At 41.7% G+C, this 26,773-nt stretch overlaps 1 protein-coding gene across 4 annotated transcripts in view; it reads left to right on the plus strand.

Moving 5' to 3' along the window:
* The first annotated feature begins 3,712 nt into the window (after positions 1-3,712).
* The window catches only part of LRGUK (leucine rich repeats and guanylate kinase domain containing), a 100,184-nt gene continuing 77,123 nt past the window's right edge, over positions 3,713-26,773 (plus strand). For all 4 annotated transcript variants that reach the window (XR_004321269.1, XM_032483369.1, XM_006193679.3 and 1 more), the window contains exons 1-5: positions 3,713-4,492; positions 11,127-11,234; positions 13,540-13,621; positions 16,517-16,617; positions 20,223-20,304. Coding sequence is in view for 3 of the 4 variants with exons in the window: in XM_032483369.1 (XP_032339260.1) it covers positions 3,854-4,492; positions 11,127-11,234; positions 13,540-13,621; positions 16,517-16,617; positions 20,223-20,304 (1,012 nt within the window). In the remaining variant the exon portion in view is untranslated. The remainder of the gene's footprint in view (positions 4,493-11,126; positions 11,235-13,539; positions 13,622-16,516; positions 16,618-20,222; positions 20,305-26,773) is intronic.

Consider the following 26,773-nt stretch of genomic DNA (forward strand, 5'->3'; position numbering starts at 1 on the left):
CTACTGAACTATTATTAGATAATAAACTTCCTTCTTTATGAATGATCATCCCTTCTTCATAGAAAGGAATAACAAAACATAAAAGAATATGATATTAATGCATCCAAATTATTTCAGATTTAAGGTCTTCTCCTGTCACAGTCAGTTTGGGCTGCTACAACAGAGAATATGGATTGGGTTATAGACAACAAGACTCTATTTCTCACAGTTCTAGAGGCTGGAAGTCCAAGGTCAGGGTGCCAGGTTCAGGTTCTGGTGAAAACCTTCCAGGCTGCAGAAGCCACCTTCTCCTTGTATCCTCACCTGGTGGGAAGAGGAGCTAGCTCTCTGGCCTCTTCTTACCCCACTGAGGAGGGCTCCACCTTCAAGACCCAATCACTTCCTCGAGCCCCACCTCCTCTTACCATCACGTTGGGGATTAGAGTTCAACGTATGAATTTTGGGGATCACAAAAATTCAGTTCATAACATCCCCCATAAAGTTTTACTAAAGCAATTGAGTGGAGTACAGTGTTTTGATTAAGGATGTGGGTCGGGAAACCAGACTCTCTCCATTTGAGTTCTAGCTTTGCCACTTGTGGCAAAGTGGGTTGAGTGGGTTACATGACCCCTATATGCCTGTCTTTCCTCATCTGTAACATGGGGATAATAATATTAATCTCTACTCTGTAGGCTCTTTGCAGGGATAAAATGAGTTAATATATGTAAAGTATTTATAAGGGTGTCCGGCACATAGTTCTTACTCATAAACATTAGTTGTGATTCTATTTTCATTGTTATTAGTATATCAGTGGCACCTTCTATGGCCTATCTGCTCTCACCATGTCATGATATTCTGTGAAAATTTAACTGTTCTATCAAAAACACCAGTGAGTTCAAGGTGCTGCCACCTCAACATACCTGAGCACTGTTTAACCCATTTTTCTCTCTCAGCAAACTGGGGAGGGGGTATATATACATGAACTGGATGGAGCATAGATTCTTTGCTTTGCCCAGGGTCTACAATCCTGGGAAGATGCTCTCCCCAAACACAGGAAGCAGACGGTTCTTCCCTGCCTTTTCTTTCCATTCTCAATGAAGTAATGTCTTATATCAGAGGGCCGGCTCCAGATTTGGGGGGACCCCTGTTCTACACAGAAAAGTCAGGGTAAAGGTCAATGATAGTACCAGGGTAAAGCTACCAAGTAGCCAAAGCTGGTAGTTAGCACCCTCTTTTAAACTTAAGCTCTTCACCCCTTTGATTCCCCCCTTTCCATAGCCTATCCCAGACATCCTCTCAAGAGAGGCACTCTTGAGTGTCACAGCGACACTCTTCCTCTTTCTTCTTCCTCTCACCTAAGTGGGTAAGGATCCAGGGCTATCAAAGAAGACCCTGCTCTCCTGAGTTAGTATATCCCACTGCCTCTGCCCACCCCACTGTGCTTCCCTGGCTTCAGAAACCTCGAGTCTTCCTGCCTGGCCCCCAGCACCCCACCCACACACACACACACATGCCCCAATTTTCAGTACCTCAACAGGGCCTGGTGCCTCACAATTACTTCCTGAGAAGCTAATTCATACTTCTGGAGAAAGCAGAGTATTAATGGTTAAGATCAGAGGCTTTGGATCCAGGAAGACTTGAGTTGGAATTTTGGTTTGGATACAAGTTGTGTGACTGGGCAACTTGCTTAGCATTTTTGAGTGTCATTCTTCTCCTTTGTAAAATGAGGATATCAATTCCTATTTCAGAGAGCAGTTGGAATAATTATAACTGAGATATGTTTACAGCACATAGCACAGTCCTGGTTTCCAGTAAGCAATGAATAAATGGAAGCAATTATTGATGTCTTATGCTAATAGGAAACGTTTAGACAAAATACTCCCTCCCCTCACCTCCTCTCCCTCTGCTAAATTCTGTCTTCCCCACCCAGTAGAATAACTTTTATAGAGACAGTGCCTTCTGTTTTGATGCTCAGAATCCCAAAGAAGGGATTCTACTCATACAGTTCCAGCATATGGGGCATTTTGTGAACTAGCAAAAGCAAAGATTGAGAAAGGAGAGGTCTGGACTCTTAATTCCTGCTTGGCTGCTAACAATTCAGAGGCTTGGGGGCAAGTCATTGTCCCTGGAGGATGATCAGTTTCTTCTTCTGTAAAAGGGAGAGTTGGGATGAGCTTTTAAATTCTTTCTAGTTCTGACATGCTATGATTCTGATATGACAGGGTTATTCTCTGAGTGAATTCTTTTGTTTATACATAAGAACATTACCTGATAAATGGTTTTTCTTCTGAGACCTATTGTGTACCTTGATCCTGCATCACATTTTCCACCTGCAGAAGCATTAGTTGAAGGTAGACTGTGGAGCTGGTCATCCTAGGTTTGGACTTCAGCACCACTGCTTGTCCTTGGGCCAGTTATTTAAATTCTCTGGGCCTCAGTTACCTCATCTGTAAAATGAGGATGGACAGTAAGTAGATGTGAAGGTGAAAAGAGAAGAAAAGTTTAGAAATGTATAACTCCAAAGGCTAAAGTTTAATGTCCCATAGGGCATTAACCAGTTTTATCTCTAACTTAGCAAACTTACTTCAAAATGTCTTTTCTTTATGGACTGCAAATACCCTGTTACCATCTTACTGGTTCCCTCATCAATTAATGAGTAGAACAAAAACCTTCCACATGTGTTTCCCTCTATTTTGGGTGATAATCATCATTTTAACTTTCTGAAAATTACTCTTTGACAGATCTTAACTAACTCTGCCTTACGACACTTTTCTCAACAGACTGACATTGCCAAAACTCACTTTGCTAGAAATGCTGATTAAGTTATTGAAAAAAACAAAAATTGCACTGGGTTTCCATTTTTATACTTTCTGTCCCCTTTGTCCTTATGTCAGTCAGCTAGATCCAGGGCCTCTGGGGGTAAGGGTGGAGAAAAGCCCCTTGGAGGAGTTTCTACCCACTGGAAAAGAAGCAAGCAAGCTGTAAGATGAGCCTAGCCAAAAGAGAAACTTTCATTATGGCCTTTACATTTATGATGAGCAAGATAAAGAAGGAAGGTAGTTCTGAAGGCTTTATGTCAGTTCTCACAGGCCCTCAAGCACTGAGAAAGATAATAGTCAATGGATGGTGTCCATAAGGATTTTTTCACCTTCTCCCCTGACAGCCATTGACAGGATCATTTTGTATTCACAAGTGCTATCACTGAAGCATGGAGAAAAGGCCCTGTAAAGCCAGCAGGATGAGGGCGACTTCCCTGCAGGGATCTCTCTTGTCATCACTATGGCAATAATAGTTACTATAACTTTCATTCTGCTTTTCTATACAGTGTCTATTTTGTGGAGCTCAAGGCTATGGGATTTGGGTCACATGAAATCACACTAGCATAAAATCATGCTTTGTAATCTTGCAAGAGTATTTTATAAAAGTGTGAAGAGAACTCATGCAACAAGATAAAAATAATTAGCAGTGCAGGTCATTGGCTAATACAGTTATTTAGGGGATGCTGACAGCTTTACAGAGGCTTTCAGATATGGTGTCAGTTTGTTTTTGTTTCTTTTAAAACTCTATTTGGACTGTTAGACCATGGCCAGTTTTTCTCCCCAAGGACACAGCTTATCATTTCGAGGTAAAAACGTAAATTGCAAACCAGCTCTCAGTCATCGTTGTCTGGTAGTATCTGCAATTAAATCATAAGGACAGGAGCCATGCCTTCTATTTCATTTGTGCTCACCACACTGCAGCGAGTAAAATTTCAGGATTACTAGCTTTCAGACAGACGGCTTTAGGGACACCTGACACTAACAAGTACGACTGGGCAGAAAGATCCCTCCTGAATGAAGCCAGATGGGACACTCTCTGGTGATCTTAGGGTGAGATGAAAAATCTCTTAAGAGGGGCCTCGAGGTCAAGAGAAAATACAGTTGGACACAAAAGGATGTGGAGAAAAGAAGTGAAGACGAGAAGGACAAACAAAAAGAAACAAAGCCAGAGACTGAATGGACTACAAAGAGAAAAACACCAGAACAGGAGGATAAAAAGAAAAGGAAAGTTGGGCGCCCATGCCAGCTCAAGCTGCAAGAGGACTTGCGGAGGGGCGGAGACTACAGCCCCCAAAATCCCTTGCGGCACCTCCTCCTGGGGCGTCAGTCTCCTAGGCAACCGGGTAAACAAGATGGCGACCTCCGGAAGAGATCCCCAGCTGCCAAAGCCCTCTTTTCTCCAGGGAGGTTCGGGCAGTTCACGAATTGGAGCCCAGTCGAAACTGTTGCACTCAGAAAAGGAACGTCAGTGTTGCTGGTCTCCTTTTCCCATGGGGCAGAGATCGAAAGATACTTTCCGCAGAGCCTCCTCCTACCTGTTCCAGCAGCTCGTTCACCGCTATCAGGAGTCAGACGTGGACAGAGAGGAATACCAGGGCGAGGAAGAGGAAGAGGACGAGGGCGAGGGAGAGGGAGAGGGCGAGGGTGAAGTGGAATCCGAGGAATCCTCAGAGTCAGAAATGCTGGATTTGGAGGTGTGCCTCCCCCCCACCCCATCCCCTCGCTTTCTTCTTTAGCAGTCGGACCCCTCACCAGCCCATGGCTGAGCTCTTTCTTAGGGCTCCTCGCCTCCAGGAGCGCCTCTTTCTTACTGCTCCGAGACTCCCCCTCTCTCCTTCCCATTTCTGTTGTCCTGTTTCCTCATCCTCTGCCTAAGATGTCTCCAAGTATGTCCTTTATTTTTCGTTAGCATGTTTGATTTCTTAAGAGTCAAGTTACATAGCGTTGCTACTAAAAAGTATCTATTTATTTGTGTGGGAGTTACGGCTTTAACTTTTTCAAAATCATGCATTGACAGTATTGAGAATGAGCAGAGTGCTACTTCTGCACCCCCTGCACATTTTCCCCATGACTGTGAAGTATTCCAACACTCTCCCCAACTTCTAGTCCCTTCAGCCTCCTTCCTCTAGGGAGAAAAAAAAATTACTCTCTTGAAATAGTCTAAATGCTTTCTCAAAGACAAAGTGACTTGAAAGTTTTATATATGACTTCTGTCTGGGGTATGTGATGCATTATACAAGCAACACTCTCACACACACTGCTCACTGTGGGAGTATTTTAGGATGTGGGGAATGTTCCCAACATCCCCGTCTGTAATGACCTGTTGGCAGCTTGACCCTTCACATTAATATCAATTCCCTCTTTTCTACAATGCCTCTTCTCAACACCCAGTTCCACTTCTCTCTTACACTTATTGTCGTCTTGTTTCTTTCTTAGTCAGTTGCTTATCTTCTTGTCCCTTTCAACTTCTCATCACATCATTTCCTGCTCTTGACTTTCTAAAACATTGTTTGCTTTTGCTAAACACATAAATTGATTTGCTTTCTTTAGATACACTGTTAGGTTTTCCTCTTTGTCTTGGCTGCCAGGAAACAATTTTTTTTCTTAATTCAATGTTTGTCTTAATTTCAGTGTGTTTTCTTTAGATTAGGTTTTTTTCTCCCCTTTCCTCTTCCTTCACTGCATAAATTGCTTCAAATTCTTTTCCTAAGTAGATATATTACAGAAAAATAGAATGTTTCCAGCATCCTTGTCCTAGGATCTTCTGGCATTTCCTCTGCATCATTGCACCTTTTCCTAGACACCTTTTCTCCTTGAGGCCAGACATGTTTCTTTTTGTTATATCTGTTCTCTTTCACTGTCTCCTTTCCTCATTTGCTTTATTTATTTATTTATTTTTTTCTTGTTCTCCCCTCTGCAAATTGCAGTGTCTTCTGTTACTCTGAGTCTGCCATTAGCCACTTATACTCTGTCCCCGACTTGGGTTCCTTTCTTTTGTAATGTCCTTTTGTTCACTTTCCACATTTGGCCCATTTGTTTCCACCCTCATCCCCAGTTTTGTTTTTCCTCTTCTTCTGTCTCCTTCTGTATGGGCTAATTACACATCAACTGTGCTTAAAGTGGACTGCAGAAAATTGACTTCTGTTGTTCATCTTTTGTTGATTTACTTTGCCATGCTTAAGGGTGACTCTTGCAAAACTGTAGCAATGCTTTTACAACTTAAGATGTTGGTTTGGTTTCCACCAGCGTCCACCCCAGAGGAATTAACAAATGAATCACCAGTTTATTATTCTAATTAACACATGTTCTTTGGCTACAGGGTTCATTAGTACCATTGTTAATCTGTCTTCAGTATGCCCTTAACAAACCATAGAGGGAGGGGGTTGACTGGAACTAGTTAATCCTTTTTGGCTTGTAGACTGTGTGGGGGAAAAGTTTATTATTTCTTCCATTTCTATTCTAAATATTTATTTTGTATTCTCATGTTCTATTTTAGTTTTCTATAGTGTCTCATGTTTTGATATGCTAACTAAACTGAAAAGTTTAAAGAGGAAACATTTTATGTTCAGTGATTTATTTTCCATATCCTAGCCTGATTAAGATTTATAATGTTATGATGGTTGCAGTGATTATGAAGTGCCTATAATGCAATTAACCTCAATGAACTTGAGCGAGATAGGGCAGACCAGCTGTTCAGAATATCACCTTTGGACTCAAAGAATTGTACAAAGCCTTTTGTTAGTTGTGAGATTTTGAGCGAGTTACTCATACTCTCTCTGTCCCATCTGCAATATGGGAATTATAATAATACCTACGTTATAGGAGAGTTGTGAAAATTAAATGAAATCCTATGTGTAAACTACTTAGCACAATGTATTATTTATACTGTTCCTAATACAAATGATAATTTACGTGTTCTTATCTGCTAACTACAGGTCATTAAGTGATTTCACTAATTTAGCCTTCACTGAATAAACATTCACAAAGTGATTGCTATATAGGAAGTACTCTTTGATTCTATAAGGCAGAAGGGGTGCCTGGACCCAGGACATATTTCTGCTGCATGAAAACCACTCTTTGCCAATATCTTTATGTGGGTAATAATGCCTATTCATTAGATAGTTATGAACATCAAATTTAATGGGAAAGCCTCTGTTAAAGTTCTTAGCATAGTGTCTGGTACAGAGCAGGCTCTCAAAAAATTATAGATGTAATCCATAATGGCTATAGTAATGGTGGAAGAAGGTGAGAATGTGATGGAGGTTGTACATGGTTGTCCCTGCTCCCAAGGTGAGATAAGAAGGTGAGTAAATCGTAGCTGTTCAGCCTGTAAAGAGATGTGTGCAGATCACAGCTAGATTGCAAGGATTGTGGAAGACATGAAGGGAGCCCAAACCCGTGTTTGGGTGGAGAGGTGATGTGTGGGTAGATAGGTGGCAACTTTTCCTAGTGATGGGTTATAGGTGAGAGCAGAATCTCTGGGGGAGAGACAGGAGTCTGGATTAAGGCAATGGGAATGGAAAGGAAGCTAGATAAGTGTGTTTGTAAAATATTTAAGATGAGACAGCCACTAATTGAACATTAGAAGTCTAGGTTGACCGCCAGGTCTCTGGCATGATCTGGGGAGATGAAGGCCATTAACCACCATGGGAAACAGGGATCAGTGGAGCTGTGCTTTGCGCTGAATGTATGAATCATTTGACTCTGGAAACCAAAAGAGGACTCAGAATGGGAGGCCTGGGAACCACCAGCATTGGGGTCTGTGAGATCATCCAGGAAGAGAAGAGAGAAGCGAAGAGGAGGGCCAGGAAAAAACCCTGGAGCTGCAGGCATTTCAGGGGCAGGCAGATGAAGAGGATTCAGGGAAGGAAACTGGAAAGGACTCGTGAGAGAAAAAGGAGAAGAAAGCTGCGTGGTAGGGGAGCCAAGGCAAGAAAGCCTAGAGAACATGGACATGGGTCATGCAGCCAAGAGGTTGAGTGGGAAAAGGCCCAAAAGTTCCCCTTAGCTTTGCCTCCGGGAGGGTCACTGGAGACCTTGGCCTCTGTGGGGCTTGTGATGTGGTGAAGGCAGCAGCCTAGCTGAACGGAGTTGAAGAGTGAACAGGAGGGGAACAAGGGAAAGAGTGAAAAGGCAACCCTGCAGGCATCCGGTTGGTATGGAGGTAGAGCTCTTTGGGACAGAAGATGCTCACGTGCTTGTGTAACTGGAAGAGTGACAGGTAGGAGAATGACCATGGAGAGTCATGAGTTGAAACCTCAGGCAAATGAGGGCAACTCTGATGCACCCTGCACACGGTCCCCGGGGACACAGGGAGGGGGAGCCTGAGTGCAGAGAAGGAGCCATCCTCCTCTGAGACCCCAGCAGGAAGCCTCAGGACGGATGTGGGATGTCCAGGGGGCTCATGTCTGGTGGCTCATACTGTGCCTGGGAAGCTGGAGAGAAGGGCTGGGAGGTCCTCTGCTGAGAGTGAGTGAGGACGGAGAAGCGGAGACGCCAGGCAGCTTGAGGAGACGCCTGGGACCTGACCAGCCAGGTGGGGAGGTGAAAGGCCGCCGAAGGAGAACGGGAGCCAGTGAGAGCACGAATAGCACCGAGGCCCCAGAATGCACATGGAAATGCAGACTCGGCAGCTCAGGGAAGGAGTCAGGTCATTCACTCATTCAGCCCATGTCGGAGCTCCCCCCATGTACTGAGTGCTGTATCTCCCCTCCCACCTTACACTTTAGCTATTTTGAACTCTGTAGTCTCCCCAGTGGTCCACACTCATCTGTTCCTGTGGGATTTTGTACATGTGGCCCCTTGTGCCCGCAGCACCCTTCTTGGCCCTCTTCTGCCCTTTCCTCCCCTTTGCCAGAATAACACACAACTTTGGGTCTCATTTGCTCTTTCCCCAAGGAAGCCTTTGCTAACCTTCTACTCCCACCTAGAGCCAATGTAACGTGGGGGCCCTGCTTCTAGGCCAAGCACCCCACTTACCTCTGTTGTGACATATCAGACTCCTGAAATGGCTTGTGTCCTTGTCTGGCATGTGCTTGGCATGCTAGAAAAGTTTTTATCCCAGTTTTTTATCTCAGCACAGTGGTCGATTGTGAAGTTAATTGAGGTCTGGGTATGTATTGGGCAGTTGCGATCAGAGGCCAAGGAGTCAGAGACTTGAGGATAGAGAGACATTGAAATTGTCTGTGGGAAGTATATAGTCAGGAGGGGCCAGACAGACTTTGAGAAAGGGAAGAATGAACAGACTGGAGATTTTGTTGTGGTCAAAGACGAAGTTCAGTAGATGCTGAAGAGGTTGAAGGGCGGGCAGCTGTGGGACCTGAGAGTAATGGAAGACTGCGGTCTGAGGTGTCTAGGGTGGAGCAATTTAGCATGAAGACTAGGTCCAGGGAATGCCCAGGGCAGGGGATGGCTGAAGTTGGTTGATGATCAATTTTAAGTTGTTTGGAGTTGAGAGATTAATGTGTGTATGTGTGTTTGTGTGTGCGTGGGCGCGCGCTTGGAGTGGTAGGGGTGTTGAGTGGCCCTCCTTAGGGGTTCTGAAGCCACCCAAGATATAGACAGGGCTGGTAAAGGTCTGAAAATGACCAGAGACCAGAAGGGAGAGGGATGACACTGACAAACGGCAGGAGCCTTAAAGGAGGTGTGAAGGGGTTGCCAGGGGGAGTCTTGCCTTGGGGATCTGGGAAAATGCTGACAGGGTGGCCAGTCTCCATACCATTGCCCATGTTGAAGAGTAGACATCCACCTGCTGTGAGTAAGGGATGCTGTATCTTCTTGATTCCAGGAAATGGAGGGGGTGGGCCAGATGGACATTTTTGGAGAGAAGTTAACACTTTTTCACCTCTATTCCTTCTGAGGTCTTCTATAAAAAATTGCAACTTTGTTTAGAAAAGTAAATCTGTTTCCCCCATTTTGTGAACAGGTTGGTTGGCGTGGATGAATGAAACATTAAGATGTGAAATTTTGAAATTCATCAATTTGTGATAACAACTGCCATTTATTGGGAACACTTGCTGTGTTCTAGACATCATGCTAAGAACTTTATGTTCACAATTATTTTTTTATCCTCTCTAAAACACTAAGAAAAAGTAGTACCATATCCTATTTAGAGATGAAGCTCAGAGAAACCTTTATAAAATTTATATAAAGTTATCTGGTTCCAACCAAGCCTGCCCAGCTGTGCGGTATCTCCCTGTGAGCGGTACTTGCTTCTCTGGGATAGTGGAAATTTGGGAGGAAAGAAACTTTACAGTAGCACGAGCCCATGGACTTATGTCCTCAGTACCAGCAGCCTGAGCAGCACTGGAAGCTCCTAAATTAACATAGAAGAACTGAAAGGGTACTTTGCCATCACAGTCCATGCCCTAGTTGTATTGGTTAGTTTTGTCAGTGAGGCCGATGTGACTACTGTGTTTTGTGTCCTCGTGCTGATGTTAGCGTTAATGTGTTGGTCATTATGGAGTTGAAGGCAGCACAAACAGAGCAGCACTAACCCATCTGCTATCTCTTCTACCTGTCATTTTTGGGGAAAGGGCATGTTGGGCCATCACTGGTCCATGGTGTCTATAGATTAAGGGCCAACCTCCTCCTAGAAATGGTTTTTACCCTTTTAATAAACCTTATAAATTGTATGAATCCAGCAAAATCAACCAAAAGGAATTGAACTGAGGACCTGTTTTCTCCAGCAAGAATATCAGATTTAGAGAAGTAATTGCCTTAGTCTGATGTCACCATCCTTTGGGGTGTGGGCAGGCAGTGAAGTGTAGTGGTTAGAACTGCCCTGGGGTCAGACATACAAGGGTTTGTGTTGTGGCTCTGTCTCATCCTAGCTATGCGGTTTCAGCCAAGTTAACTTCAGTGTCAGTGAGCCTTGGTTTCTTCATTTGTAAAATAGAGCTAAGAGGACCTACCTCAGGACTGTCAAAAGGAATGAGTTGACCCACTGAGAGCTGTTAGCCGAGTGCTTAGAGCAGAGAAGCATTCACCCATCAGAGCCATCACCACTGATAGGGATGCTTCTTCCACTGCTACTGTGAATACGAATTCCGCTTTGAATACTAGTGCAGGCAACCACTTGCAAGTTCAGAGGCAACACACTGATTTGATAGCTATTTCTCAATCGTAAGTAATATGTGTGAGTCTTCAACACAGAATTTTCTGGGGGGCTGGTAAATTCTGCAGGGCTTAGCTCCCAGATATGTGATATAATAAATAAATGCTAGATATGATGAGGTGGATTATTTCTTTAAAGTCTAATGGAAGTCCTTTCTTTGTCCATCTCTCTGGTTTTTTGTTTTTTGTGTGTGTGGTCCCTCCCCCCACCAGGAGGAATTTGATGGGGTCCTGAGAGAGGAGGTTGTGGCTGAGAAACTCTACCAGCTGGGGCGCTCGGGCTCTGGGACTGAGCAGGTCTACCTCAGTCTGACGTTATCAGTGAGTATGACAAGATCACCGTGGCTACATCTTGACACTGGTTGGACCATATCCACTTTCTCTGGTACTCATAGCTTTTTTGGTGGCCCCAAATCTCAGAGCCTTGCATTTGATGGAGAATGGCTAAACGAATTATTTCTCTTTGACATCAAAGAGCCCTGGCCAATCCCATAATCAACCCCCTCAAGTTCCTTTGTTTTCATTCCCTTCACAGTCTATTTCTTTCATCTTAAGTAGTCTATTTTATAGTAATCAGTGCTTTCCTTCCAGGAGGTTGAATTTGATTCTGTAAAACCAATCAAAAATTCCTTAAGAATTTTCTCTCTGATCAGTGCCAGGACTGAAATTTTGTATCTGAATCCAAGGGAACAAAGTCTTTGGGTATTGACTTTCCCCCCTAAGTACATCAAGAAATAAGTAGCTTTTGAGCTATAGCACACTTTCTAAAAGATACCTATTATGAAAAAAAAATGTATTGTTATTCATCAATTTTCAAGATTTCAATACTAGACCAGAATCTTGGCTCTAATTTTATCATAAGAGAAGCTGTTAGAGCAGAGTATTCAAAGTATTTCAGCTTCTTTCCTCCTTTTGTTTCTCTGTAGTCCTAGAAAAACAATTTAACTCTTTTTGCCTCCTTATATTTTAAAGCATTAAATATTCCTTGGAGGTCGACAGAGTAAATGCAGATACATAGGTTTAAAAAACACACTGAAATTTTGCTATAGCACCTGAATTTGGCTCAAAGCATATGTAATTCACAGCAAGGCTATTTTGCCTTGGACTTGAACTAGTACACTGTCCAAGAGATGTTAAGCTCTTCTCAGCCATGCCGGTTCCATGACGTGTCCTTTGAGACCAGCATACTAAGACTCTAATCTTTTGCTATTTTCACCTTATAAGCTTTTACAGATGACTCAGCCAGTCAGGCATTAACATACAGGGAGCACCGTGTGTGCCCTGCACTGTGTTAGGCATTGGAATGGTAGATAATTCCAGCACCCAGTACATCCCCATGCAAGTCCCTTTCAGTCAATACTCTACTTATATACGTAGTGGTACGCCTTAAATTGATCTCCCAAAAAAACGCAATCCTTTAAATCTGATTTCAGCTAGATGGTCCGAAGCTTAACTTACTTTGCCACTGACCTCCTTACATTTAAGATATTACGTGTTGAATTACTTTGCCCTAATAACCTGTTTTACTGAATACACTTTCCTAGGGTTGGCTAGTTTGGTGATTTTTTTTCCTCTTTATATCTTACTTACCTTACTCTTTTTTTTTTTTTTACCTTTTGCTTATTACTTGTGTACATAGTTTCTCCCACCAAAGTCATGTTTCTTAAGGGCAGATATAGCTCTAATCCATCACTGTACGTAATTCTCATCTTACCAAGCATAATGCCTTGTACGTAGTAGGTCTTTGGTAGTTTTCTTACTGTTCCAGCAGCCTTCATTAAACATTCTTATATAAGAAATGTTTGAGACCTTGCTTATGATAACACTTCATTGATTGGTCTTTTCTGACTCTTGGCACCACAACATAAGCCAGTGACATGAGTCTTTGTTCCAAGGGACCAGATTCCCCTCCCACCCCTCTAGGAGTTCACCAGAAGCAAGATTTCATGGAAAGGATCCTGGACAAGGGCTCAGGAGACCTGGGGCTCCTTCTCCATCACTAACTTGCTAAGTGATTTTAGGCGATTTACGTACCTTTCTGGCCCTCACCTGCCCCATCTCTAAATTGGGGATAATCTGCCCTGCACGCAGAGCACACAGCTTTGTTTGATCAGATGAGATTATTGTGAGAGAGCTTTGAAAAGGAACCCTGGAAAAGCGTAGGAGGTATTGTTTCTAATGATCTCCCCGATTAGGTGTGAACTCTTTCAACCTTTCATTTGAATTCTAGGCATTTGCTTTTTCTTTTCTTCTACTAGATAAAGGCTTGGACTTTATTGCTTTTATGTGTGTGTGTGTGTGTGTGTGTTTTTAAAAAAGTGTAAAACTGCTCTAAAGGTCTTCATGAACACTGCTTTAATTTGCCTTTTCATGTCGTATTTGTTCTCCCTAACAACACTAATTTTCCGAGCTATTATTTCCTTCAGAAGAATGCATTTTCTGTTGGGTTTTGTAGTCTGTTTTGAGAGCATATTAGTAATAGGCTTCAGGTTTTGTTCTCTTCTATTATACTTTCGAAGGAAATTCCAGATTTCATCCTATCAACTTTTACTTCCAGATGATTCGAGAAGTCTGAATACTAATCTGTTAAAGCAACATTAAAGTCCTTTACCTTTTGTTTTCTCAGGGTCTCGATTTAATTGATATTAGCATCCTCTGTGGATACGTTCACCTACAGAAGTTGGATCTTTCAGTAAATAAAATTGAAGGTACGTAATTGTCATCCTAGTAAATTGATGGATCGCTGAACTGTTTGAAAATTTAAGCTTTGCAGAATGCAATGTACTTTAATACTACCAAACTAGACATAAGTGCTATTGTGGATCAGTTTACATATTGATCCTCTGTTTTGCATGACGATGAGTAAAGAAAAAGGCAGAGGTCAGCAGACACGCAATGTTACGCTGTGGTTGAGACGTACTCAGTGACATTAAAGACTATCAGATGGAATGTTTGCTTTGCTCTTTCCTTTTAAGAGATGGATCATTACTTCCTTAATGCTTTCTGAATATTGGATGACTCCCTTTTCTTTCCCCCTATTAGTTTATTCAATGTAGTTGAATTAGTCCTCTCCCCACCCCCTTAATGGATTCTTTTCTTTATTTTGCATTTGCATCTACATCTTAATCCTGGCTAGCTGCTTCTCTTCTTATTTGAGCACCAGGGATTCCGAAATTTATTTTTTTCCCCCTCTCTTTGTTGTCTCTATATAGTTAGTTGATTCTTTCAAGGCTCAGTCTGCCACTTGTAATTCTGTATAAGGTGTCTAATATGATACCTTGCTCACATTTAATGAAATTAGTCACGTTTTCTTCAAACTTGATCCTTGTTTCTAATTTTCTGATCTTATTTGAAATTTCCGACCTGCTTCTTCCTTCATGGATAATCTTTCTACGTGCTTCTTTAGCTTTTTTAATGACGATTAAGTGTTGCTGCTGGTCTTCTCTGATTCATTTTCTGATTTCTTCCCCTCATCTGACTGCAATAATTAAAATTCACTCTTTCTTTTCAATGGCTAAGAAACATGCAGGCAGATTTTAATTCTTCAAATGCTACTGATTTTCAGAGGTTTTTAATTTTTTTTCTGGCTTCATAAAACTTTTTTAATGGAAAATTACAAACGTGCACAAGTAGAGAGGTTTGTAATGAATATTCAGGTTCAACAGTTATCAGCCTGTGGCCCGTCTTGCTTGACCCATCCTTCCCTGCCCACCTTCCTATGGTTATTTTAAAGCAAATCCCGGATATCATATCATCAGAAAGACCTCTTAGCGTTACTGGCAGGAGCTTTGCCCACACTCCACACCTCCAAGGCTGGTTTCATTTACTGGGTGAGGGATTGCAGAGTGCAAGAGACTTCAACGATCTGCAGTGCTCTTGAGCAAGCAGTCCCCAGTAGCAAATGAAGCTTTCCTCATCAGATGTCTCCTTCAGTGTTTTATGGCCCCTTTTATTAACTCATCAAGTGTTTGAGAACCTCCTGCGTGTAAGGTACAGTATTTTTTTTTCCCCCAAGAGAACAGCTTTATTGATGACCTGATATAGACTAGATTTCAGCTTGCACCAGAATTACCTGGAGGGGGCCAGTTAAAACGTGGTTGCCTGTGCCCCACCCTCAGGCTTTCTGACTCAGTAGATCTGGGGTGGGGCTTGAGAATTTGCATTTCTAACTAGTTCCCTGGGAAACCTAGGCTGCTGGTCCAGGATCACAGTTTGAGAACCACGGATGTAGATGTGAGGAGCTCCTGCCATCTGGTGGACACGGAGGTCACTACACTGAGTAAGGGGAGTGAGAAGCCCAGCAACCCAGGCAGTGGGCTTTTCCTATCACAGTGATTGGAGACGTACTTGCCATGCAAGCGTAGCTGCTGCTTCTGTTTCAAGACAGAGCTCCATGGGACAGCACTTAACCTGCCCACTGGGAGATGAGCTCCAAGGCGTGTGAGGGCCCGTGGAGTTAAGAGGGTAGAGACCACTGGTGATAGACGTGCAGCTGAGCTCGGATGGACAAATAGGCAAAACCTGTAAAGCAATTAGAGTTTCCCCTTAAGTTTCCTCTCACAGGCAGCCTTTCTGGATTTGCTCTTGTTACTGTCTCAATGTATGGTCCCTCCTAGAACAATTTCATAAAATAAACAGGCTAAAGGAGGGTATGGTTTAGACCAGAGAAATGCAGTAGAAATTGGTGGGGATCTTCTGGCTTCAGCGACCCTGAGAAGGAAGGATGTTGGGGGAATGGGGCGGGGGCCCCTCACATTGCCGGCTCCAGCTGCTTAGCCCTGCTTCCTTCCCCCCATCGGGGTGTGTCTTCGTCACCTGGTGAGAGGGAGAAGCACTTTGCTTGGCCTCAGGTGTGGAGGCTCCGGTCTCCTGCCAGAGGCCATCTTCTGAGGGGCTGCGATTCTGCGATTCTAGAATGACAAGACAGGTGGAAAAGCAAGTTACTGATAGCGATGGGCTGTAAATCCTCATCATGTGATTCTTCCTGAGACTTTCCCTAATTCCCCTGCTGCCCCGAAGTCCGTCTGCTGTAAAGGGGCAGAGAAAGGCAGGCAGCACAGTGCTTCACCGTTTTTATGTTTTATATGTAATTTCATGAATTTTTATTAACACAGTAGTCCTTTCCTTAGTATTCCTAGGTTCAGAATATTGGCTTTGGGATAAAATGCAAAACACGGACATACTTTTGAACCAGTCCAGAGTCAAAGTAAAATAATAACAATAATTTAAATCACTTCAAATAATGAATGAGTTTTAAGATTAAGTCCATCTAAAGCAAAATTTAATTGATAACAAAGAATTAATTGTGGCATTTTCAGCCTTTCCGAAAAGACCTAATTCAGTGATTTAGGGGCTAATTATCCAGAGGATTATCGAAGGCTTTAGTTTCTCCAAGGATGGCACTCTTTGAAGCATTGACTGTGAGCAGCTCGTGAGAGAGTGAGCTGGGACACCGAGGAGGCCTGAGTCATTTCTTGCTTGGCTGTGCTTGCAACTGGCATAATTTAAAAAGTGTTCTGTTGTAATGTATGCTGTTTTTAATGACTTTGTCTAATTTGTATTTTGTTGGCTTGCCTTATTCTGTATTCATTCCCCACCCCCAGATTTGTCTTGTGTGAGCTGTATGCCTTATCTTCTCGAACTTAATGCTTCTCAAAATAAGCTGACTTCATTCTTCAATTTCAAGCCACCCAAAAATCTCAAGGTAAACTTTATTAATATACTAGTTACCTATGTTAACTGGTTTGCAAAGTGTATTAACCAGCAAAACAGCACTGAAAGAGAATTCAGAGAGAATAAGGCGTAGGAGTGAATAGTGTGTGTCTGAAATGAAATAAAAAAGAAGGATTTGTATATTATTTATGTTAGGAAAGGGAGATCTATCAAAAGATCATCTTTTTAGGAAGCTTTGCTGAAACCTAGTGTTGAAACCAAAGAACTAACTTCCTTCCTTTCTCCTGCTTTCATTTAAGTACTAGTTATTGTGTGTGTATTTTTATTATAGCAGAACAATTTTATATCTGAAAAGTCTGTTAAAAATTTCCAGGGTTTCAAATTTTGCCTTCCTTGTTGATCCAGCCTTTACTTTTGTTTAGAAAAACCATGATTTCAGCTCTTCACTCTTGCTTCTCAGCCCTTGCTTTTGCATTTTGGAGGCAGAATTAAGCTCTGTTGATGGCGTGGTGGATGGAGTCACTTGCTCTGCTGTAGAGTGCTGTGTCTCACGCTGTAATGTGCATGTCGACCACATGGCGTTCTTGTGAAAGGAGATTCTGCCCCAGTAGGTCTGGGGTGGGCCTGAGACTCTGCTTTCTAACGACCTTCCAGGTGAGCCATGGCTGCTGGTCTGTGGACCACACTCAAGCAGAGAGGTCATAGATTAACAGTACCCAGTATTTTCTGCACGTTGGCATCATCTGGGGAGTTTTGAAAGCTACTTTTGCCTGGATCCCACTGCCAGAGATTCTGATGCAAGTGATCCAAGGTAAGGCCTAGGTGTGGGAGTTTTTTTTAAAGACCCCACCTCCCCCACCCCAGGTGACTCTTAACGTGCTGACAAATTTGGGAACTGTTGCCACAAGCCTGAGATTAGAGTTCTTCAACTGGACTCAAATATTTCATTAAAAAGTTATTTTAAGGAAGGGACTTCAATGATTGCCTTTTATTATCTATTAGTTTCATTTGATTTACAAACCAGATTAACTCAAATCCAAAGTCTTCTGCTGGGACTTGCACAAATATGAGTCTGTGTGAAAGCTAGAATCTGACCTCCTCCATACTGCCAGTAAGATGCCTTTCTTAATTTTTCTTCTGTTGTTCCACATCACTCCATTTTTATCAGGAGAGCATTTTCCCCCTTTGTAGTTACAGTTATTGCTGGGGTGGTGTTCCTTTATCCAGATAAGCCATACAAGATACCTAACTGTAGTCAGCGTGGGGCCCTGTGGCCTCCAGGTCAGCAGGAATTGTACTTGCAGAGCTGTCTTGATTCTCCCCCTTTGCCTCCCCTTCCGCCTTGCCCTGAGTCCCAGGGATGCCAGTCATGGCAACAGCGTGACCCCTTCCTTGGAAAATCTTCCCTGGAGTTTCTTTCATTCACAGCCTTATCTCACTCCCTCCCAAAAAGGCTGCACAAATGAGCAAAACCAAATCAGATACCCCATCTTTTCTTTTTAGAGCAGTTTTAGGTTCACAGCAAAATTAAGGGGGAGGTACAGAGATTTCCTGGATAGCCCCTGCCCAGACGTGCGCCCAGCCTCCCCATCATCAACATCCCCCACCAGAGCAGTACCTTTGTTACACTCACACCCGCACAGACACATCATCATCTCCCAAAGTCCACCGTTTACCTTAGGATTCACTCTTGGTGTTGTATATGCTGTGGGTTTGGACAAATGTATAATGACATGTATCTCAGTGCTTAAGGTTCCTAGAGAATTAAGAGCAAATACATTGGTAACCTTAGGAAAATGCTTGCAAAGTGCCAGACTGTCCCTGATGAGATATTTCAACCTTATATGAACCCTAAGTGAACCTGAGAGGGGAATAACTGAGACCTTCCTGTGTTTTCAATGCAGTATCATTTTAATCCTCCCAAAAGAACTGTGAGGCAGCTGGAATGAACCCATTTTACAGATGAGCTTGCAGGAGCACAGAAAGGTTAAATAACTTAATCTTTGCTGGCAGGTAGCAAGGCTGAGATTGAACCCCATGTCTGAGACCCAAAACCCGTGTTTCCAGTAAGTCAGGCTTGCATCCAGTGTCCCACCCTGTTGGGAAGCTCTGCTTCTGTTTGTCTCTGTGCCTTGTGCCACCAACCAGAAAAAGCATACATTTGCCAAAGAGCAGGAGCTCGGACTTGCTACCCGTTCTGTGTTTCCTAGAATGATTTTGCTCTTAATAGGAGAAGAAGGTTCATTTGACGGATGAACACTTCTTACAAGCTCTGGGTTCCAATGGAACTCCCAGTGCGAGTCAGAGCAAAATCATAACCCTTTCAAGGTCTCAACAAACCCAGCATCACAGGTGCGTGTGGGGCACAGTGCACACAGCCCCGGCAGGGGAGTAGCTAGACGGGTATCATGAGCAGACGCAAGCTGTGGCACGAGAATGAAAGGTGTCGATGAAAATCTGTCAGTTATAAGTAAGCCTCTATAATTATAAGTTTATTTCTAATCCATCATTATTGTATAGGGAAAAAAAGCAAATATTAAACTTTATTTCATCATGCCAAACTGACTTTTTAATTCATTCACAGGATGCATCTTACGTGGTTGCAATTTGTATATGCATGAAATTTTGTGTTCTGGTTGTTTTTTTACTATTATTCTGTTCGCACATTTCTGTTTCTTCACATGGTTTATGTACTTGTATTTTACTGACTGTGCAGTCCTGTTGCTATATTGTAATCAGCCAGTTTTCTACTCTTGCCACTTGAGTTGTTTTTTAAAAAAAATTTTTTTAGTATTCAGTATTTGAAGTATTTAGTATTTAATACATTAATAAAATAATCTTAGTGCATTTGGGGGGTGGAATTACTGTATTAAAAGGCACAAGAAGAATAGTACTTATATAATTGCTTGGTAGTTTTCCAGAAAATGATTACACTATGCTCAGCAAGTTATCAGTTCAGTGGATTTTTTTTCTTAATTTTTTTTACTTTTTTGCCAGTAGGTGGATAATTAAACAAAGTTATTTAATGATCTTTTTCTTTAGTCTCATATTTTTGAGTAGGAACCAGTGATGCTTTCCGAAAATACACACTTTCCTGAAATAGTCAATTTTGAGAAAGGGTGCTGAGTGGAAGAGGAATGGCCTGAGGGATGAATAAGAAAGACTTTTCAGGCATTTAGGGGGTGACATGGGAGAGTAAATTGAGATAGAAATAGAGAAGGCAAAGGAAACAGAGGAGAGATACGCATGGAAACTGAGTACAGGCTGCTGGGCATTAGAGGAAAAAGACATGGTGGGAAGTAAGGGTAAAATTGAGGTAAATTTTGAAGAAAGATCAAGAAAGTTTAAAATAAATGCTGAAAGTGGGGAGAGTGACTGCAGATACGGGAAGCATTTCAATTGTGGGGATGTCTGCGCCCACCACAGGGAAGGGATCCCCTTGGTACCCTTCGAAGTGCACAGACAAGGGTCCCAGCTAGGGAATGATGAAACGTGGGTGAGTATGTTAGCCTATGTGTAACTTCAACAATGAATTCTAAACCCTCATCAGAAAATACATTCTTCTTGTGCCGGTAATTGTGTGGTTAAGATGGATGAGAAGTGTAGTATTACAGACTGCTCTCTTTCTCTCATCAGAAGGTGGATTTTTCCTGCAACCAAATTTCTGCAATGTGTGATCTGTCAGCATACCAGGCTCTCACGAAACTAATTCTGGACAGTATCCTTTGAATGAGTAAAGGGGAAATTTTGGTTAATAGACCCATTAATACGTGTCTACCGCATGGCATGGAACAGTACCAGATAAGCAATTTCCTAGAGAAGTGTGACTCATTTAAATGATTAAGAACTGATATTCACAAAATGAGGAAAGATATTTTATTGACCATGAGTAAGACTGTATGTCAAAGCTTGACAAGAACATCTTATGCCTGAAAAGCTAAGACAGTGGTTCTTCTGATATACGTAGGCTTATTTTTAATTCTAGAACCAGATAAGAGATTCTTACCCAACTCGTTTTGCTGAATTTACTTAAACTGATACTCTATTTTATATATATTCAGTATCTGAAAATCCAAATACGGCCAAAATTAGTGATTATTTATTTTACAGAAGAATTCATATTAAGCTCCCTTTAAATAGCAAGCTTCTCTAGGGTATTTCAAATGATGCTTTCATTAAAAAAAAAAAAAAAAGTGAAACCAACAACTTTTGATTCGCAACCAACCTCAGGAGCAAACCTGTTGCATGAGCCAAGCTCCCGTGCAAACACAGCACCTGCTTTAAAGGAGGCACCTCCAGCTCCTGGAGCCTAAGGGGTTGATTGGGCATGTCTGAGTTTAATGAGCTCGAGTTTCTTCTTTACACCAGAGACTGATGTTCTCTGGGTAATAAGGGAGCAGCGCCTTCTCTTTCTCAGTAAGTAGCCTCTTACGCACCTGAGGATTTTTCAGGGCCTAGTGGAGAATGAATTGATTGCCTCTCAAGTGCCTCATTCCAGGGATGTGGCAGCAGCTAGTCCACACTGCACTTGTAATAAGGCTGGGGTGTGGGGAGAATGAAAGGTACATTTTCTTGAAGTCATATTTTGTAGGAAAATATGTGTGTTCATGTATGATGGAAGGCTTAAAACATAGCCCCACTCTCTTTAGAACTTTTGTGTGAAAATGAGCAGTTAGGGGACATTTAGACGGTGCTCTTCAAACGAGCAAGTTTTCCTGCATGTAGCCTAATGAGAACATGATCAAAATGAAATGTTCCACAAGTAGTGCACGTTAGCAGCACCCGTCCATACAACCGTCACTTTATGCTTGGCCACTGTGTATATTGCATTCACAAGGAGGCAGAGTCTGACAGCCCGGAAGCTGTCTGGCTCAGAGATCTGCTTGTCTCAGGGCATCTGCAGGAATGCTGCTTGGGTACCACTGGCAGTGTTAGCATTGCCTTGAACTTCTTAGAAATGCAGACTCTTGGACTCTACGCTCAACCTCTGAAACCAGAATCTGCATTTTTAACCTGACTCACATGTAATGAGAGTGCATATTAAAACTTGAGAAGCACAGGTCTAGAAGTCAGCTGGCCCCCTGAAGTCCAACCAGCCAGAGGGGCTTGAATGTCCAGAGCCCATTCTAATCTTCAGGGAACCCTGTATGAGGATAGTGACGTGACAGCCTGGAGCTCTGTCTCCCAGAAAAAATATTCTTCTGTGTCCAGCGTGGAATTGCCAGAGAAAACAACTCCACAGTATTTTGGACTCAAAACAGAAGACGTACTTTAAAACATTTCTGTTATGAAAGTCTTGATTTCTATATGCATTTTTCTTTCCATGTAAAAAGCTAAACTGTTATGACTTTGCAGATGTCAGTGGAGGAAGGAATCGGAGTGGTTTTCTTCTTTAACTTGAGCTGCAGCAATTGCATCTTCAAAGTATAAAAAGCTGTAATCATCACATCAGAACCAACTGAAATTCATGGCCATGTAATTAGAATGTAACCTGGCACCTTTCCTCACCTGTGTTTTTAAAAAATGCAAAGATGAATATCCAGAACAAGCTACCCTTCATAAACTACTTCTTAGATAGCTTACGATTTTGAAAAGATAGTAGGCTGGTTTTTAACCGGTTCTCACTATGCCTCTTTCTTTTGTTCTTTTCAAGTATATCATATTGTGTGTAATTATGTAATTAGATTAGATTTTTGAAAAGACTAAAAAGCTTTAAGATAAAAAATTTCTAAACAGCCTTTTTATGCCAGTACATTTGAAAAGTTAGGTGAAATAGATAAATCCCTTGAAAAATGTAATGCACCAAAATGCTGATTGGGAAATAGAAACCCTGAGTAGTCCTGTACCCATAAAAGTAATTCATTACAAATTAAAATTAATTAAATTAAAAATCTTTATGCAAAAAACCCCACCGGAGCCAAACTTTTAAGAACAAACCTTTCAATAATGAGCACATTCTTTCAAAGATTAAAAATAAAAGGCATATTCACAATTCATTCTAATGAAGTTACTTTGATATCCAAACCAGACAAGGAACAATAAAACATTTTCTGTGATGTAGCACTTTGATTCTTATTTACAGGAAGTTTAGCATATGTGTACCCAAAGGCTTGTATGAGAATCCTCATAACAACATATTAGCAAAAAAATAGCATAATAGCAAAAAATTGAAATAGCTCAAGTGTTCCTTGATAAGAGAAAGCATAACTAGATCATGGTATACTGCTACAATAGCATTACCACCCAGCAGTGAAAATGAATGAAATATCTCCATGCATCAATCAAGCTGACTGTTAATAAAACTAAATGTAATTTAGGTATAAAACCAAAGGGAAGAGAGGGGAGGAAATAGGCAGTTCAGCATAGGGGTACCTGTGAGAGGGATACATCAGGAAGTGACAGGAGAGATGAGCAGAGGTAGGTAGAAGTTACTGCTAATGTCCTTCTTAGGCTGGGAGTTGTGCTGCTTTCAAGAGTATTCATTTAATTTTTACAAGTAAGTAAAAGCAGGCCGTGTATGGCCAATGATGTGCCTGTGACCATTAAAATTTTTTTTTAATTTGGAAGTGATAAATTCATTTGCTTGAAAGCAATTATTTACCAAACTTCAAATTTCAGCGCTCTCAGAATTCCCTGGAGGGCTTGTTGGAACACCTGTTGCTGGTCCCCACCCTCCAGAACTCCTGGTTAAGTAGGTCTGGCGTGGAACCTGAAAATTTGCATGTCTAACAGGTTCCTAGGTGGTGCTAATACTGCTGGTCTGCAGACCACACTTTGAGATCCACAGCTCTAAGCTGCTCAGTCCTCCCTGTTATAACCTGAGAGTCATGCTTTTCTAATCTGATGCTGTCCATTTGTCCTTTTCAGAATGCTTTAGAAATTTGGCTATTATCCTTTTTAAACTTTATAGTTGTTGAAGCTTTCCTTACAGGGCATATGGGTTTTCTCTATTTGAGGGAGGGAAAAGTGCACTTTTGTTTAAAATAAAATTAAAGTGTGATTATCATTATTAAAAATAATTATTTAAAATAAGAACAAATCAGTTAAGCTTGTAGTGCTGACAGTGTGATTGTAGTAGATTACGTTAAAACCTCAGAGTGGATTGTTGACTGTAAGATATCCACTTTTTAGTTTATCTTATGCTATTTTGTCCTTCTGTATGTGGGCAACTGATGACTAATTGATAATCATCCCAAATCAACAGATGGTAAACTTTGCCAAGGTTAAGTAGTTGTGTGGTCTTAAGAAAGGATGCAGTTTATTCTTTACCTAAAAAATATTGACTGATTGTTCATTAAAATTTATTCTATGATTATAGAATCATGAAATTTAAAAAAAAGTGATTCATAGAGTATTTAAATCCAGACAGGAATTAAGGATCATGTATTGCTGTTATTTTATGGAATCGGAGCCCAAGACCCAGGGAGGTTCTGTGACATGTGACATGACATGAGATTATTTGATAAACGGTTGAACTGAGACTACGTCTTTTGAATTCCATTGTTTTCCCCATGTTGCAATTCATTGAATAATTACGACTTTTATCACATAGCCATTTAAAGAGTATGCGTATTTCATTTCTTAGAGAGACTCACCCCTAAACTGAAGAACATTTTTCACTGGTAAGGTGATATAGATCTTTCAGGACTGGTTTTGATTAAAGCCATCATTGTGGTTCTTTCCACTCAGAGAATTATGATGGATTTCCTACTTTTTTCTTAGTAACTGTTTTCTATACACCCGGCCCATATTTTATGATTGTAGACAAATGAATAAGAGCAAATACCGAACTAGTGAATAATTCATGTCAGGCACTGTGAACTGCTGACAGCATCGCCAAAATGTAAAAATACATTGTTGCGCTTTTCTCTAGCTGTAAAGTTATGCTTATGTGCCTTTGGGTCCCTTCATTCAGTTCCATTGTAAAAGATTTATTCGCAGAATTGTAAAAACTTTAGAGCTGGAATGCAGTATGATGATTTTGAGTTCTCTGAGTCTCTTTCTCTTGATAGTGGCCTTTTAAAATTAAAATATACCTAAGAGGATTAGCCCAGTAAGCTAATTCATTGTAATAGTTTAGTGACTTATCTGATTATATTTCTTCTTATCAGAAAGTCCCAAGACCTATGAAAGAACATGAAAGAATAATGTTAAAAGGAAGGGCAAGGTTCTTAAGATAAGAAAATGGGAGATGAAGGAGATAAAGATGTTCCTGAATTTAGGGCTCTGGATGGGCCAGCCCTGCATATTGACCATTGTCATTGCTGGTAGTCACATTTGATGTGACTGTGGGAGGAATTGGAGGAGGGGAGGTGTTACATCACTGTTAAAAGTATTCTTTACTTAAGCGCCTGATTGCAGTTGACCCTTGAATAATAGCAAGGGTTAGGGGACCAACCCCAGAGCAGTCGAATATCTACACATTACTTTGAGTCTTTTGCATCCACAGCTCTGCATCAGCGGAAGCAACCTCAGATGATGTACTACGGTACTGTGTATTGAGTGGAAAAAATCCAAGCATACATGAACCCATACAGTTCACACCCATGTTTTTCAAGGGCCAATTGTAACTTACAGTGTCCGAAATTCCTTGAAATTCGAAGTGAAGAGTTGGAAAACTGGAGACAATTTTTGTGAAATGAACAGATTTCTCAACAGAGATGTTCCATCAACCCTCACCCTTTGCCCAGTGCTGTGAGCGACCGCAGTGGCAGCTGCAGAAGCCATGGCCACGGCTGCAGTGAGGCATCTGTATCCCTCCTCCTGTTGGCCCTTGCAGCACTAATGTCATAAGCCATGACTTGTCCTGCTAGTCAAAGCTAGAGAGTGGGCTGGATGCACCAAGGGAACTGCCTCTGATGTCTTGGAAAATTGCTGTATATGGAGTAAACAGCCTTTCCCATTTCGGGTCCCATTATCTCTTGGCGGGTTCAGGATTCCTGTTTTCTAGTCCCTCTTGTGTCCCATGGGAACGCTTCCTGACTCAGCCACCCGTAATTTGTTTTACTCTCCTTCGTAATTCAGTGTGTCTTGATTTTGGTTGAAGTGGAGCTGCCAAGACACTAGTGGCCCTGAAAGAGGACTTAAAGACTGTTACTTCCTCTGCTAGACTGAGACAGATGGACATTTGAAGTTTTCCATGCTTATTTTTTTTTTTAACCTGAGGTTGCCACTCCAAGAATGTTTTATTCCATCTATATCTGTGTGAGAGTTTAAGCTCCTGTTTCCTATATTTCACATCCTTCCTTACAATCTGTGTCTACAAAGATCTAGTCTTTGTTCTAGTTCCAGAATGATGGTTTAAAAATAGCCCAAAGAAAATGGAAGCAGAAAGAAGGACCATGTTTGTGGGCATAAGTGTTACCGCTCTATTTGTAGCGCTGTTCTGGCAGGAAGCTTAATGAAAGTGGTTTTGAAATGCATATTGACGACAAGCAGAACCGAGCTTCAGCCCAAGGATTGACTCTGGAACCAGTGAGGAAAATCTAGAAATTTCTAGGAATTTCTGGTTCATTTGGCAGTGTTTTCTCATCATTGCTGCTAGTTTCCTAATAACCTCTTTCTCTGGCCTGGGTCTTCTCAAAATCAACCCTGGCCTTGAATCTTCCATTTTATGCTATTGGCCAAGAAGTGGAGGATGTGGTTGGCCTCATGTGCTTGTACTTTAGTAATGATAACAATGCCTCTGTAGTTATGAGGTACTTTATGTTTTGTGCAACTCATTCACAATCATTTAAAAATTTTTTTCTCAAGATCTAACTTTTGGCCTTCATGGCAACTGATACTATCCCCACTTTACAGATGAAAAATCTGAGCAGAAAGAAATTATGTCACGTAAGTAGCAAGTAGTAAAATTAGGATAACTACAAATAATTATGAGGCAAAATGTATGACTTTGTGATACTTGTGATCCCTTCCTTTTTCTTAAAAAAAAAATTGTTGATTCCGTGATTAATGGAAGGAGATAGATGGGGTGTCACAAGTTGACCAGAAAAAGCTTTGAGGAAGAAATAGTTTGTCTAGAGTGGATGCCAAGAATCGAAATTGCTGTGATATTCACAGTTATAACAGACACTGCCAAAGAGCCTCCGAAGTGACCGTATAATAGCGAACCCTCTCACCCAGTGGTAGGAAAGAGTCTGTTCCTCAAAAGCTCTGAAATGTTTGCCAAACTGGCAGGTGGAAGA

This window comes from Camelus ferus, chromosome 7, assembly GCF_009834535.1.
Source record: "Camelus ferus isolate YT-003-E chromosome 7, BCGSAC_Cfer_1.0, whole genome shotgun sequence".
Taxonomy (NCBI): Eukaryota; Metazoa; Chordata; class Mammalia; order Artiodactyla; family Camelidae; genus Camelus; species Camelus ferus.